Source organism: Equus przewalskii, chromosome 3 (assembly GCF_037783145.1).
Source record: "Equus przewalskii isolate Varuska chromosome 3, EquPr2, whole genome shotgun sequence".
Taxonomy (NCBI): domain Eukaryota; kingdom Metazoa; phylum Chordata; class Mammalia; order Perissodactyla; family Equidae; genus Equus; species Equus przewalskii.
The window spans coordinates 59,621,656-59,638,021 of NC_091833.1; the positions used below are offsets into that span (position 1 = coordinate 59,621,656).

At 36.8% G+C, this 16,366-nt stretch overlaps 1 protein-coding gene across 50 annotated transcripts in view; it reads left to right on the plus strand.

Moving 5' to 3' along the window:
* CCDC158 (coiled-coil domain containing 158) overlaps positions 1–16,366 on the plus strand; it is a 91,656-nt gene that overhangs the window by 14,936 nt on the left and 60,354 nt on the right. For 29 of the 50 annotated variants that reach the window (XR_011538660.1, XR_011538653.1, XR_011538656.1 and 26 more), the window contains 7 exons: positions 2,265–2,479; positions 6,290–6,399; positions 6,513–6,840; positions 7,200–7,276; positions 8,364–8,474; positions 9,102–9,216; positions 15,796–15,915. Coding sequence is in view for 39 of the 50 variants with exons in the window: in XM_070614596.1 (XP_070470697.1) it covers positions 2,265–2,479; positions 6,290–6,399; positions 6,513–6,840; positions 7,200–7,276; positions 8,364–8,474; positions 9,102–9,216; positions 15,796–15,915 (1,076 nt within the window). In the remaining 11 variants the exon portion in view is untranslated. The remainder of the gene's footprint in view (positions 1–2,264; positions 2,480–6,289; positions 6,400–6,512; positions 6,841–7,199; positions 7,277–8,363; positions 8,475–9,101; positions 9,217–15,795; positions 15,916–16,366) is intronic. The other 21 variants (XR_011538663.1, XR_011538661.1, XR_011538662.1 and 18 more) reach the window with 3 other exon arrangements.

Genomic DNA, 16,366 nt, shown 5'->3' on the forward strand with positions numbered 1-16,366 from the left:
ATGTCTCGAATCCATTTTTCTCTTTCTGTTCCCATTACTGCTGTCCTACTTCAGGCCCCCATCAACTCTGACTGAAATTATTTCAGTCAAGAGATAGTCAGGAAAACAGAAACAGGTGGAATAAATAGGCAGAACTTAATACAGGAACTCTGTAACACAGGTGTTGAAAAAGCTGAGAAGTCTCGCAGGGAATGGGTAAGACAACCCAGAGATTACAAACTGCAGGAAGCTGCTACCAGCCCTGGGGCTAGAAGGACCATGAGAAAAGAAACTGTTCTGAGGACATAGAAGCAGGAGCTAGAACCACAGAGAGGGCTGCCCAGAGGGATTAAGCCACCACTAACAGGAAGCCCATCTGAGGCAGGTGAGAAGGAGCAGTACCTTAGCTTCTCGTCTCCTCCTGCCTTCTCATTGTTCGCCAGCGCCTCCTATGGTGAACCTACCAGGAAACGAGTTGGGAAGAGAGCCTGGGAAAAGTAGTTCTCTACACCACACAGCAGACTAGGGGAAAGACAGAGAAGGGATTTTCTGGCATTCAGGCAAATGGCCTGCACAGTCTTGACTGCTTTCCCTGTCTTGTCTCTCTCATCTAAAAGTATGCATCCAGAGTTTATTCTCAGTTACAGGTCTGTTGTTTTACTGTTCTGCTTAAAAACCTTTATTTTAGCAGCCTTATTTTGCAAAAGCTTCTGCTTCTCCCATCCAAATACTAACCAGGCCCTATCCTACTTAGCTTCCGAGATCAGACGAGATCGGGCGCGTTCAGGGTGGTGTGGCCGTAGACAAGCTTCTCCTTCTTAGGATGCTCTTCCCATCCTAAGATGCCATTGTCACTTCCGCCCCACTATACCCATCTGCCCTGCCCACTTCCTCACCTCCCCACTTACACTATATTCCTCATACTCATCACGGGCACTGGCACTTAGCTCATGGGTTGTCTTTGCTTCCTCAGGCACATTGTCATCTGGTAATATCATTGTCCTCATGGATGACCTGTCTAAGATCTTAGACCCACAGCTTCTTGACCTTTCTAGTTATTATCATTTTGACTTTTACTCTAGCCACCCACTTTCATATCTTGGCTCTATCCTCTGGACTGTTGGGTCTGATTTTGAGTCCTCCTTCCTTTTGCATGAAAGGTAGCATATGTTTTCAGCTGAGTGGTTTTCTCAGCCTGCTTATAGAAAAGCTTCTCTTCATTTCACACTGTCTCTGTTCCTCAGTCCAAGCCAGTGGTGTTTCTTGACTGTAATTCTCTAAAATCTTTGTGGGTCTTCTGTGAATCATACTGGGTTTCACTTACTTTGTCTTCCCTTTAAATATCGGAATTTCCTCAGAGTACTCTTCTTAATCCTCTTCTCTTTTCACTCTTTACACTGCCCCCAGGTGATCCCATTGACTCCAGAGATTCACTGGAACTCATATGCTGATGATTCCTGAATCCTTATCTCTGAAACAAAACACGCTCCTGAACTTCAAGTCCGTGTACAGTATTTGCAAATCAAACATCATTACTTGGATGTTGCTGAAGCTCAAAACCCACGAGAAATCTTTGACACCTCCGTCTCTCTTACTTACCACGTATATTTCTCAAATCCATGCTCTTGTATCTATCACCACTGCCTCTGCTCCAAGACAGACTCTTGCCACTTCTTGCCTGTATTGTTGAAAGCTTTCTTCCACTTAGATTCTCTACCTTCAGTTTTTTCCCCATCCAATGCCTTTTCCACACTGATGCCAGAGAGCCTTTTCAAACCACAAACCTAGTTATAATACCCCCCTACTTTCAAGTCCAGTAATGAGTCCCCAGAGCTTTCAAGATGAAGTCTGAAGTCCTTGGCATGACCACAAGACCCTTCATGATCTGACTTATATTTTCATTCTCATATCTGGCTGCTACTTTCCTTTCACCTGGAATATGCCATGCTTTCTCAAGCCTCTTCACCAACAATTATGGTGCTCCCACTGCCTGGAATGCTCTTCCTCTTCTCCTGTCCTCCATACTAGTTAATTCTTGTTCAACAATACTTCAGAGTTCATTCAGCTCAAGCGTCACTCGAACACTGTCAAATATCCCTTCTCCTCCCTAATCCTCCTTTTTACCTTGTGCTCATCTCTCTCAGAGCTCTCACCAATCTTTCTCTTGTCTGTTTTCCCCATGATGCCTCGGGCTCCTCAGGGTTCAATAAGGGAATCATCTAGGATAATGTTTGCCACAAGGTTATTTCATAAGTTAATTAATTGATTAATTCTTTAATATTTAGGTTCAAGTCCATTTTTTATATCATCTATTCGTGGTACAATAATTGAAAACACAGCTTCAGCTGGGACATTGACACAAATTCCTTTTTTCCCTAAATATGAAGTGGAACTTGATTCTCATAGAAAAGTCGTCCCTTACCCTGGAAAAGAGCACATTGAACGTGTTTTAGAAGAGTACTCCCATCAAGTCAAAGATTTGCAGAGAAGACTAAATGAAGTGAGTTGCATTTTTACTTCTAGTACCTGAGGCCATTTTGGGATGACAGTGAAGCACGTTGCGTTGGAATAGAACCTAAACTTCCTGGAAGAAAAACTTAACTGGTTAAACTTGTTAATTTGGCCTATGCCTTCTATTTCAGTATTAAAAATTGGACTGATGAAAAGTCTACATACCTATTTTTCTTTTGTTAATAATTAGTCATAATGCATTGGTTTCATGGTTAATTTTAATGAAATTTGAATAGCTCAAAATGTTATAATTAATGACATTCGTCTGTAATTTTGATTAATAATTGGTTCAGGCCTGCTGTTCTCCTATCACAATACCTGGTTTTTCTATACAAAGCAGTGGTAGGAATAAGTTTTTAGATACATGTGTATACATGATAGCTACATAGTATATGGAAGTTATTTGCTAAAAATTTCAAGAGGACTGTACGTAGAATCAAGCTGGCTATAGCCAGCTTTACAGTTGCATGTTGGGTCCCAGTAGTCTACAGCCTAAAAGTCAAACTTACCATCGGATACGAGGCACTTCATCATATAACCTCCCCTTGTACATTTGAGCCTTATCTGCTACCTGTTCCCCATATGTTCCCTCCATTCCAGGGATATCAAGTTACTTGCTCTTCCCTGCATGTACCATGCTATTCTAGACCTTCATGCCTTTGCCCGGGCCATTTCTTCATCTTTACCTTGTCTGCCTGGCAAATTCTTATTACCCATCAAAATTCAGCTTAAGCATTTCCTTCTCCAAAGCCTTTCCTCTAGACAGCATTAGGTGTGTTCTCCGCTATATAGCCTGTGTGCACGTGTCTATTATAGTATTTAGTACATTTTATTGTACTCATTAAGGCATTGTTCTACCTCACGAGACTGTGTGAACACTTTGAGGAAAAAAGACTATAACTTTATTAAGTGCTGAAAATGATGTACTATTGAATTAAATGTAGGGGATACAAAGATGAATAAGATAGGATCCATAAAGAGTCCATAGACTTGAAGGAGAGCTAGTATATAAACAAATAGTGACAATACCTTATGGTAAGTACACTAATAAAGATGGATGAACGGATGGACGGACAGATGGACAGACATGGATGGATGGATGGATGGATGGATAGATAGATAGATGGATGAAGCACAGAGGTACCAATGAGGGAAAGAAATGGTCTCTTAATTCACTTTCTATGTCCATCCTCTGACAGAGTATCTGACATTTGATTGACTCCCAATAAATATGTATTAAATCAGTTAAATAAATAACAGGCCTATTTGGGTACTTGTAATATTTAGCATGAACCTCCTATGTAACAGATATTGTTCTATGTACTGGATATATAAAGATGGAAAAGACATGGTCCTTTCCCTGTACACGTTTACAATCTTGTGGCTGAGATATTTAAAATAGAAAATGTTAGTAACAGTGAGATCTGTGCTACAGTAGGGGTAAGCAGTGATGCTAAATCCAATCTATGCTTTACATTCCTTATCTTACTTGACTTTTCAACAACATTTGACACAGGTGACTATCCTTTTCTTCTTGAAGCACTCTTTTCTAGCGGAAGCACTCTTTCTAGTTCTTATGGAAATATGCTCTCCTGATTTTCCTTGAGCTCGTTCTTTTTCAGTTTCTTGTTCCAGCAAAACCCTCCGTAGACAGTCCTAGTGATTCTCATGGCTTCTGTTGCCATTTATGCAGCAGTGAATGCTTAACTTATATTTCTAGTGCAGACCTCTTATCTTAGCTTCACACCAGTGAGTATACCCACATACTTACTTATATTTCTACTTGAAATGTTTCCCAGGCTCTGTAAACTCAACATTTCCAACTGTTTACATGATCTTTCCCCCAAACCTACTCTTCCTCCGGTATTCCTTCATAGTTGCACGAGGCAAAGACCTGATTCATTCCTAATACCTCTTCCTCTTCCCTGACGTCCACTTTATCACTAGGTCCATCCGGTGTACCTCATATATATTTCTCAGCTCTTTCCATTTCTACTGTTACCATCCAAAGTTCAGACTACTGTAGTCATTCATCTAGACCATAAAAGGTGAAGGTAAAGGGACTTACCTTATATTGACTACATAAACATTGTTCATTGCAGAATCAGGTGGTATCCTATTACATTTTCTTTCTTGTGTAACATTTTGTTTTTCTGGTGGTTCCTAATGCTTTTTATTTTCCTCATACTATTTGCCTTCATCATATCCTCATTTAAAAAAAAGAAAACTGTCATATAGGTTGTCTCTCAAATTCTCCATTGACCCAGGACTCTTCAGGAGTCTTCCGTCTTTTTTCCCAGTTTAGATGAGTTTCTCCTTAGGTCTGTTGTATAACTATTTTCCTAAGACTCCCATCACTGCCTTCCTGGTTGCACCCATGATTTCCAGGAATCACTGTTTCCTGTCTTCCTCTTTCTTGGTCTACTTCATGTAGTCAAAGCACATCGTTAGAAACTTAAAAAAGAGTAAATGGGACATACATTTTATGAATCTTGGCATTCTGAGAATGCCTTTAGTTGGATAAAAAAAGTCGTATTATCTCAATCCTTTGAAAATATTGTGCCCTTGCATTCAGTAATGCTGAGAAGTAGATGTCTGTCTGATTCTTGTTCCTTTATAGAGAGATGTTTTTACTTAATTGAGATTCATCTTTGGAAGCTTTAGAGTCTGCTCTTTATCTCTGAAATTTCACCATAATGTGCTTAGTTGTGGATTTTAGTTTTTTTACTCAATGTGCTAGGGATTCAGTGGCTCCTTTTGGTCTGCAGATTTGTGCCCTTCAGGTTTAAGGAATTCAGTTGTGTTTTTTCTTTGATAGTTTTCCCACTTCTCTCTTTCTGAACCACCTGATAGTCAGATATTATCTCCTAGGTTGAACCTCTGAATCTCTTACCTTTTCTTTCAGTTTTTTTGGTCTACTTTTTCTGCTTTTGGGGGACATTTCTTGACTTCCACAATTTCTATTGCAACTTTTTAGTTTGCAGACATTTTTAATTTCGACAAGTTCTTTCTTCTCCCCTGAGCACTTCTTTGGCATAGTATCCTCTTACTTTATGGCTGTAATGTCTTTCAGATTTCTCTGCAAATAGAAGTTTTAGGAAGTATTCTTCCATTGCTGCATTAAGTTTATTTCTGGATCTTTTTTTCTGGACGTTTGCTTGTCTGCTTCATCTTGGTCTCTGGGTTTGTTTTTTTTAACAATCTTCCTTCAAGTGTTTAGTGGTTTGGGGCTTTTTTGTTCATACTCAAGGATGAACAATGAAAAAGATGATGGCAAGCTCTCTGTTCATGAGCAGAACTTGGTGGCTCTGCTTTGCAATGATTAGATGGGCATCAGTTGTTATGCTGGGAGATCCCTCAGTGCCTGATTTTAGAGATCTTAGTGAATTTCTTTGTAGTAGAACACCTTGATTTTGGGTGGTGGTTATCTGCTGTCAAGTATTTTAAGTGGGTTGGAAGTGGGGGTTTACTTTTCTGTATGTAGAATTTTAACCAATTCTCCTGTTTTCAGGAACAAAACTTATTCCTATCTCTATCTTGAGCCAGAAGTCACATTTGTTTTAGAAATAGTGTTTTGGTTATAAAGTAGAGAATAGATTGAAGAGGGCAAGCTTGAGACGGTGAGACTAGTTAAGGTATTCCAGTAATCTAGGTGTGAATTGGTTAATTAAGCTCTGAACTATGGTGAAGGGGGAAGGAAGTACACATAAAAATAATAACATATAGTTTTTTTGAAATTATTAGCTATAAGGAAATATGTTCCTCTAGCAATGACTAATTTGCATGGCATTTTTTTCAGAGCAATGAATTGCATGAGAAACAAAAGTTTTACTTAAGGCAGTCAGTCATTGATTTGCAAACAAAACTTCAAGAGATGCAAATGGAGAGAGATGCCATGGTTGACATCAGGTTGGGATTTGTTACCTGAAATTATTTTAAAGTTTTACTCTTTGTAGTATAAAGCTACTTGTGTGAATATGAATTTTATCAGTATTATTTCTTCTCTTTCATTTACTTCATAGACGAAGGGAGAGTCAGTCCCAGGAGGACTTAAGAAATCAGCTTCAAAATACGGTTCACGAACTTGAAGCTGCCAAATGCCTTAAGGAGGACATGCTGAGAGATAGCACCACCCAGATAGAGCAGCTAAGAAGGACGATGCTTGGTCATGAGGGAGTGCTTCAAGAAATCCGGTCAATCCTAGTTGACTTTGAAGAAACTTCAGGCAAGAAAGTCTACGAACACGACAGCATGGCCACTCTCCACTTCCGCAGCTTGGGCACAGCCATTAGTAAAATCCTGAGAGAATTAGACACAGAGATTTCTTATCTTAAAGGGAGGATATTTCCAGTAAGTGGTGAGAACACTACTTCAATTTTATATTAAAATTCATTAAGAGAATAGTATTAGGTGTATAATTTTTTAAGTTCTTGAAAGTAAGCCAAGTTTTCATTTTTGTTCTCTAAAATGACAGAAGTTACTTCCACAATGATCTCTCAGTAAATAAAGGGAATTAGCTTGGTTTGCCTGTATAGCTTCATGAGAGTGTAGCCAAAGTAAAAGATTTAATGAAATACAGTGATAGGAGGTATCTCATTTTCTTGTTCTATTTGCATCTTTCTAAAGCATTCCTTTAGTTGGAAAATGTCTAAATTTTCCAAGCTTTACATTCATCAGTCCCTAAATCAACATTTCTTTTTTGAAACCAGGTAGAGGATCAGCTTGAAGCACTGAAATCTGAATCACAGAGCAAAATAGAACTACTTCTTCAACAACATCAAGATAGGTAGGTTTCTGACTGGAGTATAGTCATGTGCTGTATAATGACGTTTCAGCCAACAATGAACCACGTGTGTGTCAGTGGTCCCATAAGATTAGTACCTTGTAGCCCAGCGAGTAGTGGGCTATACTGCCCAGGTTTGTGTATGTACACTCTATCATGTTCGCACAATGACAAAATCGCCTGACAACGCATTTCTCAGAACGTATCCTTGTCGTTAAGCAATGTGTGACTGTATAGAAATCATAGTGAAACTAAACGTCAGATCCGCAGTCCCTCATCAGCAATTCCAAAATCTAAAAAGCTCTGAAACACAGAATTTTTTTTCATAGGTTTGTGGCAAATTCATGTTAAAGAAAAAATTATTCTGGCAGTTGTTAAAATGGTAAGGAAGACTTTATTCAAGACTATTGCAGTAGGAATTTGCATTAGGGAAGAGAGATCAGGCTCAACTCCCAATACAACCAGGAAAGTGGAGGTTTATAGCCAAGGAGCAGGGTCAGGGGGTCAGTGGATGGAAAATCACTAAGAGGAGACATCGGGGTGGGGGGATTCTCCTAAACTGACTTAACAGGATTCTTACCAAGCCTGGGCAAGACAGGCCAAAGTTGGGGAGGCGAGGGAGGAAGGGTGCCAAGGTCAAAGCCTAGTAGAGGCTCAGAGGAGCCTGCCTAAAGTTTGGTCAAGGAGAGAGTCTTTGTCACTCATTTGTTGGCAAAACCTGACCTGAGCTAATATAAAGCTATTTATCGTCTTTATGGTTTAGTGTGAATATTTAAAAACCTGTTGTTGCATTAGTAATATGTTTGGCTTGTAGGACACTTCCCTAGGAGTGTCATATAATATATAATGCTTGTAATTTATCATCATTGTAAGATTTTTTTGAAAATCTAAATTCCAAAACCTAGCTGGCCCCCAAAGGATTTGGATAAAGGGTTCTGGACCTATCTTAGACACTTCTCATAAAAAGAGTAGCATATTCAAAGCCAAAAGAAAATACTTACTTTAAGAGTGTTGAAAGTTATTAATTTCTGAAATAATTCATAGGGAAAATCTTGTGTATCAAATAATAGTCATCACATTCTTTTTATAGGATTGAGCAGTTAATAAATGAACATGAAATTGAAGTAACAGGACTTACTGAAAAAGCTAGCAGTGCTCGAAGCCAAGCCAACAGTATCCAGAGTCAACTGGAAATCATTCAGTATGTGTGTCCTGCTGGTTTGAAATTGGTAGTCATTTATCTTCATTTTAGAGATATTATTTTAATTAAATTTTCTGCTCTAAAATTTTTTAAAAATTGCTTAATAATTCCACAAGAAAGTAAAACTTTTCTAACATTCAAATGAATAGCAAAGATTATTTAAATGATAATATATGACCATATCAGAAGTTTTATTGCAAGTATTTGGGCCTCTTGGAATTAGATGTTTTAAATATTGTTCATATTTCAACTGATAGGATAAATCAAAGACACCCGCACTATATATATATGTGTGAGTTATGAATATACATAAATAAAATGTATATATATGCATATAAATAATTTTATAATTTGAGCTTGTGTGTTGAAACTTTTTATATGAACATTTTCAATTGTGCACAAAAGTAGAGAGGAAATAGTACAAATGAACTCCTATATACACATCACCCAGCTTCAGCAGTTAACATTCTTGAACTGAAGCTTTGAAGAAGCAATTTTGGAAAATTTTGGCCTAGTAATGCCATAGAAAATAATGAGTGGAAGTATCTAAAAGCTGGAGAACACTTAGGTATTACACTTATTCTTAGCTTGCCATTTGTTTTTATTCTCCCTTTAAACCCTTCTTAGAGAACAAGCAAGAAACCAAAATTCAATGTATATGCGTCAACTAAGTGAACTGGAATCTACTGTTTCTCAGCTACGTTCTGAGTTAAGGGAAGCCAAAAGGATGTATGAAGACAAGGTGAGGTTAGATTTTGCTGCTCTGCTTCCAGAGACTATTATACACAGAACCAATTATATACTTTTTATTTTGGTGAGGAAGATTGGCCTTGAGCTAACATCTGTTGCCAATCTCCTCTTTTTTTTTTTCCTTCCCAAAGCCGCAGTACATAGTTGTATATCCTAGCTGTAGGTCGTTCTAATTCTTCTATGTGGGATGTTGCCACGGCCTGGCCTGATGAGTGGTGTGTAAGTCCGTGCCCAGGATCTGAACTGGTGAACCCCAGGCCACCGAAGTGGAGTGCATGAACCCAACCACTCAGCCACGGGACCAGCCCCCCAATTATATACTTTTTAATGGAATACTTGAAAATGATGAATCAAAGTAATAATTTCAAACTAAAAGCAGTTTATAAGGTGGAGTAGGAGGATGTCAAAATGTTAAATTATAAACAATTTTAATTTAAATTGTTGCTCAAATTCATTCTCAGATAAAATGTTGCATATTTCAGGTAAGTTTCTAAAAGTAAATTTAAAAATAAGGCCATTTAAATTATTTTTACAAAGCTTAGCTTTAGCAAATACTTTGGTACCAGCTGGTCTCTCCCTACCACTCAATACTTTAGGGGCCTTCCTTCTAGCTCTTACTTCAACTCCCAATTATTATCGTGTGGCTAGCAAACTGAATTAACTTCAAGACTGGTCTAAATAAAAATAATTAGGAAGGTAAATCTTCATGGCTCATCGCACAATTCCTCTTAAAACCAGATATTAATTAACATTTGATTCTGTCGTTTTTGTTCTCTCACTTTCCACAGCTAAAGGGGAGCTATTCACTATCATTATCAATCATTTATCCAGAACTTATGCTTCTGTTCATTTCAAGCATTTATGAAACAGTAGAGACCCTAAAAAAACAAGTGAAGAGCTACCTTTCAGAGGGGCTTGTGTTCTTTGTTCCCTAGGAGAAGGGTGATCATACAGGCCCATTTGGTGAGACAGTCCCAGTTTACACCTGCTATCCCAGTGTTCTGTTTTGTTAAACCACCTTTCATCTCTAAAGTGTCGCAGTTTGGAAGATAAATTCCATATGTAGTTATCCTACATGTAAGAGAGTCTACAATTCTAACCATTGCTTTTAGCCAATTTCTCACATCTTAGCTGATTGGGAAGAAATAGAGTATAAGGAAGCTACCAGATTTTCTTTATACAGTAACCCAATTCTACAGAGTAACAGTATGAGAAGAAAGCTTCACATGGGAAGAAGCAGTTGAATATTGCAGCTTTCATTTTTCCAGGCATTTGGCCTCCTTTGGGCCACCCCTCATTGAATTACCACTGTTACCCCTGGGCTGGCCACAGGAGGAGGCTGTTCTTCCTCGGTTCTCTAGTTCGGGCACAGAAGGAATGTAAGACCTTGACCTTATTCCCTGTGGCCCAGCTAAAATAAGAAGGAAATTTTAGACATAGCTTTACTAAAGTCTAAACAATAAAGAGTAACATGAAACACTGTAATCTCAGTTATGAGATTTGGATCCTCTACAGCAGTGGCTTTCCAACATTTTTGATCACTACTCACAGTAGGAAATAGTTTACCTTATTATCTAGTGCACACATCTAGCTGAAGCAAATTTTACTCCCTTTATGTATGACACTGGCTATTTTTTGTTCTCTTCAGATGCTGATTTTTGATGCTCACTAAATGATTCATGATTCACTGGTGGGTTGCAGTTTGAATAACACTACCCTACCAAACCCTTCTTAGCTCTTAGCCTAAATGTTTGTGTCACGGTCATTTCAACCACTGTCCCCTAGGAGCAGTTTTAAGGAACCTTCCACTGCCTAAGGGCTAAACCCAAGAAACAGAAGCCTGGAGAGAAACATTTCTGCTTTTCTGCTTCTCCGAGGTCTGCTTTTTGTGTTCTAGCTTTTTTTCCTCAGGATGAGCTTTTCCTCTGAAGATTGACAGCAGGAATGTCCACCCTGTTCTGGGCAGACCAAGACTACACAGAAGGTCTTGATCTCGCCCTGCGGGATGGTCACGATTTCAGTACAGCCTAGGGTGGAAGGAGGCTTTATCACTCGTCTCTGGTGAAGGCTGGCAGGTGGGTGGAAGGGCGCGCTGGTGATCTGACAGTGAGAGAGGAGCTAGGAGAGCTGTTGTGTTACAGTCCAGCACAATAACTGATATTCATCACTACCCAAACCATTCTGAAAAGATGAAATATTCACTGTTCATTGACAAACTCTTTGAAAAGCCACAAAGTGCTAAATAAAACTCAACTCACCTCTGTTTTCTTACATAATTTGAAATTGCTATAGCTTTCCATTGTAATATTAGTTGGAAAAATTGTGCCTTCATAAGCTATCACCCATTATTTGCTAGTTTGCTTATGGTCTGATACATAGCATCATGCTGATCAATTATAAATTTAGGCATGGTAGGAAATTTTAACAAATACTGAAACATCCATCTAGAGAATACAAAAATAGTGATTGAGTTTTTATAAATATTTATCTCTTTGGCATTGTAGAAGTATAAGCAGCCAGATGAATGAGTGCAAACTTTTTTATATCAATGTTTTGAGGTTATATAGATAAATGATAATGCATAAAGATATGCTGTTAGAATCATTATCTTATTGTGCTCTAATGTAAACAGTGGATCACCAAGAATTTTGATAGTCTCAAATACACAATGTTTAATAGAAGTAAGGGAGGATATAACAGCTTAATTAATTTTAATCTAGATCATTGAGATTTATAATACAGCAGTTTGAACCTGTTCAAGTTGGCACCTGGTTGATGCTTAACTAGGCTCTCTTAATAGTAACTCCCCTTAGTCGGGGAACACTGAGAGGTAATTATCTTGTCATGTTCATAGAGAGTTGAATATACTCTGGCCTGAAATGGCAGTAATACATGGTGTAACTGAGCAAGGAAGATCGAGCCATTTAACAAAAGGATTTCATTTTGGAGTCATGAAAAAGTCTATTGTTATGAAATGTTTTTGTTGTAATGAGTTGAATATAAAATCTAAAAAACACAGATTTTTCATTTCTTTCATTTTCATATACTTTGACTTTACATTGCTAAAGCCTATTAAAACTTTAAAATCTATTTTATTTTCTGCTGCTTCAGTGCACATTTTAGTATATACTGTCCAAATAACAATAAGGAAAAAAATCAAAGAAAATAATACGTAAAGGCTGTGATTAAAAATAAGCTTTGTGTGAAAAGAAATTTATAAGAGTGTGTTGATATTATTATACATCAACATACTTTATGAGAAACAGTGTTAGTATTTTCTCCTAAGGTCACACTCCTTCAGAAAAAAAGTGTTTATTATTTTAAACAATTGATGACATGACAGGTCTGAACAAAACTTTCCCAACTAGAATGCATGAATTTAGAGAAAACTCATTTAGGAGGTCATTGTTTCTCTTCAGATTAACAAAAGTATTTTCAGATTGATGAAAATAGAAATTGGGTTTCAAGGAAAATTTTAGACATAGCTTTTGTAGCTTACGAAAGTGTTTTACCGTAATGCTTTTTTCTATTCTTCTTTTTCCATTTTAGGAGAACCTCCAGAATTCCCCTTTACGAATTTGGACGAGTAGAAGCTGTCACTATTGGCTCTGTAGATTTGGCTTTACTCTTAACTTTCGCTTTTTGACAACAAAAATATCCTGTGTTCTTGTTTATATGTTTATTTTTCCTACTTTGAAAGCATTTGGGGCTGAATTTTATACTCAAAAAGTAAAGATTTAGTAGCACTGGCTGGAGCTGTATTCTGTGCAGGAAGATTCTGTGCAAACCTTTTTGCATAGTTCTGCCAATGCACCTCTGTGCTGATCTGCAGCATTGCTTACTATCTGCTATCTGTGTCTTTCTGAGCACAGGAAACAAGAGGTACAATTTGGTGTGATTGGTAATATCTCTAAAATCACTATCAGATAAGAATGAGATCCCAATACTTATTTGTCCAGTGATCCAAAACAGAAATTGATTCATAGATGGTGAAAGGGAAAACCAGTGCTGCTATTTAAAAAGAAAAGAAAAAGAAAAAACTTTTACTATATCTCAGATGTCAGTATTTATTCTGGACATTTTAAAAGGCTTTTCTTTATAGTGTTTTGTACAGCTGTTTGTATCAGCTCAGCTGCTACTTCAATGGTTTTCCCTTTCACTCTCTATTTATTTTTTTGATTGGTTAATTAATCTACATATTTTTACACTAAAAAGTGAAAGGTAAAAGCAGAGCTATAGCAGTTGAGTCAGTACTGACAACTACAAAACCAACATGTCTCTAGGGGTCTGGAGGAACTTCTGATACTTAATAACCTTAGATGGAAAGATAAGACTTGGCTCTTTTCTTTTTCTTTTCTTTTTTAAATTTTGGTCTCATAGATTTTACCATCAAGTTTGATATTATCAAATGGTCATCCAGAATTTTTTAAAAAATGAAAACAGACATAAAATAGCAAGTCTTAATTTAAGCTTTTAAAGCACATATACAAATACTTTGCTCAAAGATAGAAGTGGTTTTATGCCAGGCCAGGAGTAGAAAATGTTTTTAGTCATATGATGCAACTTCTCAAATTGAAAGTGTTCTTGTTAAATTTATAACTCAAAATGTGATTTCTTTGACCATGTTTTGTTTCCAAAGACAGGTGGAAAATACAGAATTTCAACTTTATTAATACTGTTCTTCTCATATAAAAAAGTATTAGAAGCAGAATTGAAAGGAATTTGAAAGATCACTTTTCAATACTCTTTCAAAATACTCTTTTCAAACTATAGATGAAAAAAAATTGAGACTCAGTGAGGTTATGTGACAGAACCTGGATCAGAGCCTAAGGTGTTTGACTCTTAGTCTGATCATATTGCCTCTCTGATCACGTTTGTCTGCCCAAAGTAAAAGTTGGTGAGTTTTTTCCTAAGTATTCCTAATGTCCTTAGTAAGTCTGTGCTGACTTAGTTTTTCTCAAAAATAATAGAGCTGAAGAGATTATATCAACTGTACTGTTCATTCATTTTTCTTAGGAAGCTATTTGTGCCATAGAGGTTGAATTGTTGTGGAGCTTTGTTCTATATATGCCCTCAGAAAAGCACAAGAGTGAGAGTACTTCTTTATAGGATTACTAGAATCTATTAGGACATTTCTATCTAGTAACCTAACGTTTTATGTATATCTTAATACTTGTGAAATAATTTTTTATATATAACATACAACCAAATACAAAGTCAGTTTTACAATATAGCCAATGTAAATATTAAAATTTATACTCTGATCCCTGTGAGCTGTGATATTACTCTGTAGGTAAATGTGAAACTGTTTGATAGTCCTATGTTAGCCCTTAAGTCGTATACGTATGTGTAGATAAAGAGATACATATAATTTCTATGTATTCTTATTTATTAAAGAGATAGTTGCATATATGTGTGTGTATATAATGTGATTAATAAGTATATGTTGAATTAACAAACGAAGATCTTAAATGAACCTAGTCCAGGTGAAAATAGAGTCATCAAGAAAAACTTAGCTTTGCTCATATGTTCTTTAAGAAGATTTCATCACAATTTGTCATCCAAACAAATCAAGAAGTTTTGTTCTTGACATAGTAGATTTGGAAGCCTGTTGAATAGAAGCCTTAGAAGTAAGAAGGAATATGTAGCATTTATGCGGAAGAGTTCTTATTGGTGGAAAGTGGATGATGATGGTATTGTAGGTATCACATTAAAGATCAGGTATCACTATATAACTCTTAAGTATCAACATGTTCTCAGTATTTTAATATCTCAGTATCTAAATTATGAATTTGTGTGGCTAAGCCAAAATCCAAACCCAGAGTCTCCATCATCTGAGATGTTAACCTCTTAGCCTACACATTAAGAGCTATAGGACTGCCGTTAATAGTGGTGGGCCTTCTGGCATACGTCATGAAAGTGCATAGTCACACAGATCAAACAGCTGCCCTGTCCATGAGAGAAAAATATACCTATAACAATCTTTTAAAATTGGTACTCCTACCCCATTTTATAGTTGAAGAAAATAAGGACTGGAATGTATAACGTGTATATGAATATATTAATGTATCTAATACATATATCTGAATTCACTCATCCTTTCAAAATAGTGACTATGTAATAATCTAAAACTAAACTAAACCTTGATATTACCATTCATCCTTTTATATTCAATGGCTTTTTATTATTGAAACTCTGATATTCTGAAACAAAATAGCTCTTCTAAGTATAATACAGTTCATTTGTGTGGGCTCTGAAGAATGTTGTTTATGCCACATCAAGCTTCCTAAAATACCAAATTACAGAACACTCACAGAAGATAAATCTTAGTGTGAAAATGAGAGAGAAGCATTACAGACAATGCCTGCATCGAACCGTACCAGATAGTTCATTTTGACTAATTTCCCTGGCGAAGTTCTTCATAGATCTTAAGTTTAGAAAACTGCAGAATGCATCACAATAAACTTTTATTTTTGACCCTAAAATAATACCCTTTGTTTTCCAAAGACTATATTTATTTTACGTTACCCACTGACATGGTCAGACTGTTTGATTTGTGCTTTCCTTTTAGATAGAAGAGCTGGAGAAGCAGTTAGTCCTTGCCAACTCGGAGCTAACTGAGGCACGGACAGAACGTGATCAGTTCAGTCAGGAATCTGGAAATTTGGACGATCAGCTTCAAAAGCTGTTGGTAAGACTATGCTTTAAAATAATGAATGAAATTAATTTGGGGAAGTTTTTCACCAAAATATTTCACAAAACTGGTTTCATTTATAAAATTACAAATTTTACAAAGTATTCGTGCATGCATGCACAATAGAATTTCCTAGATATTATTCAAAATTTGCATATAAAATATAACATTCTATGCTTTACCTGTTTTTTTCCTTAAGCAGAACTGTTATGGCTTAAAAGTTAGGTGAAGCTGATCTTCAAACAGCTATTGTCTTCCAATTAGATACTGTATTCTGCTAAATTGAAGTAGTGTTGAGCGTTCATTTCAAAGCCAAATAACATTCAAAACTTATACAAATTATGTACAGTCAGGCACTGCATAATGACATTTCGGTCAACAACGAACTGCATATATGACGGTGGTCCCGTAAGATTAGTACCATACAGCCTAGGTGTGTAGTAGGCTA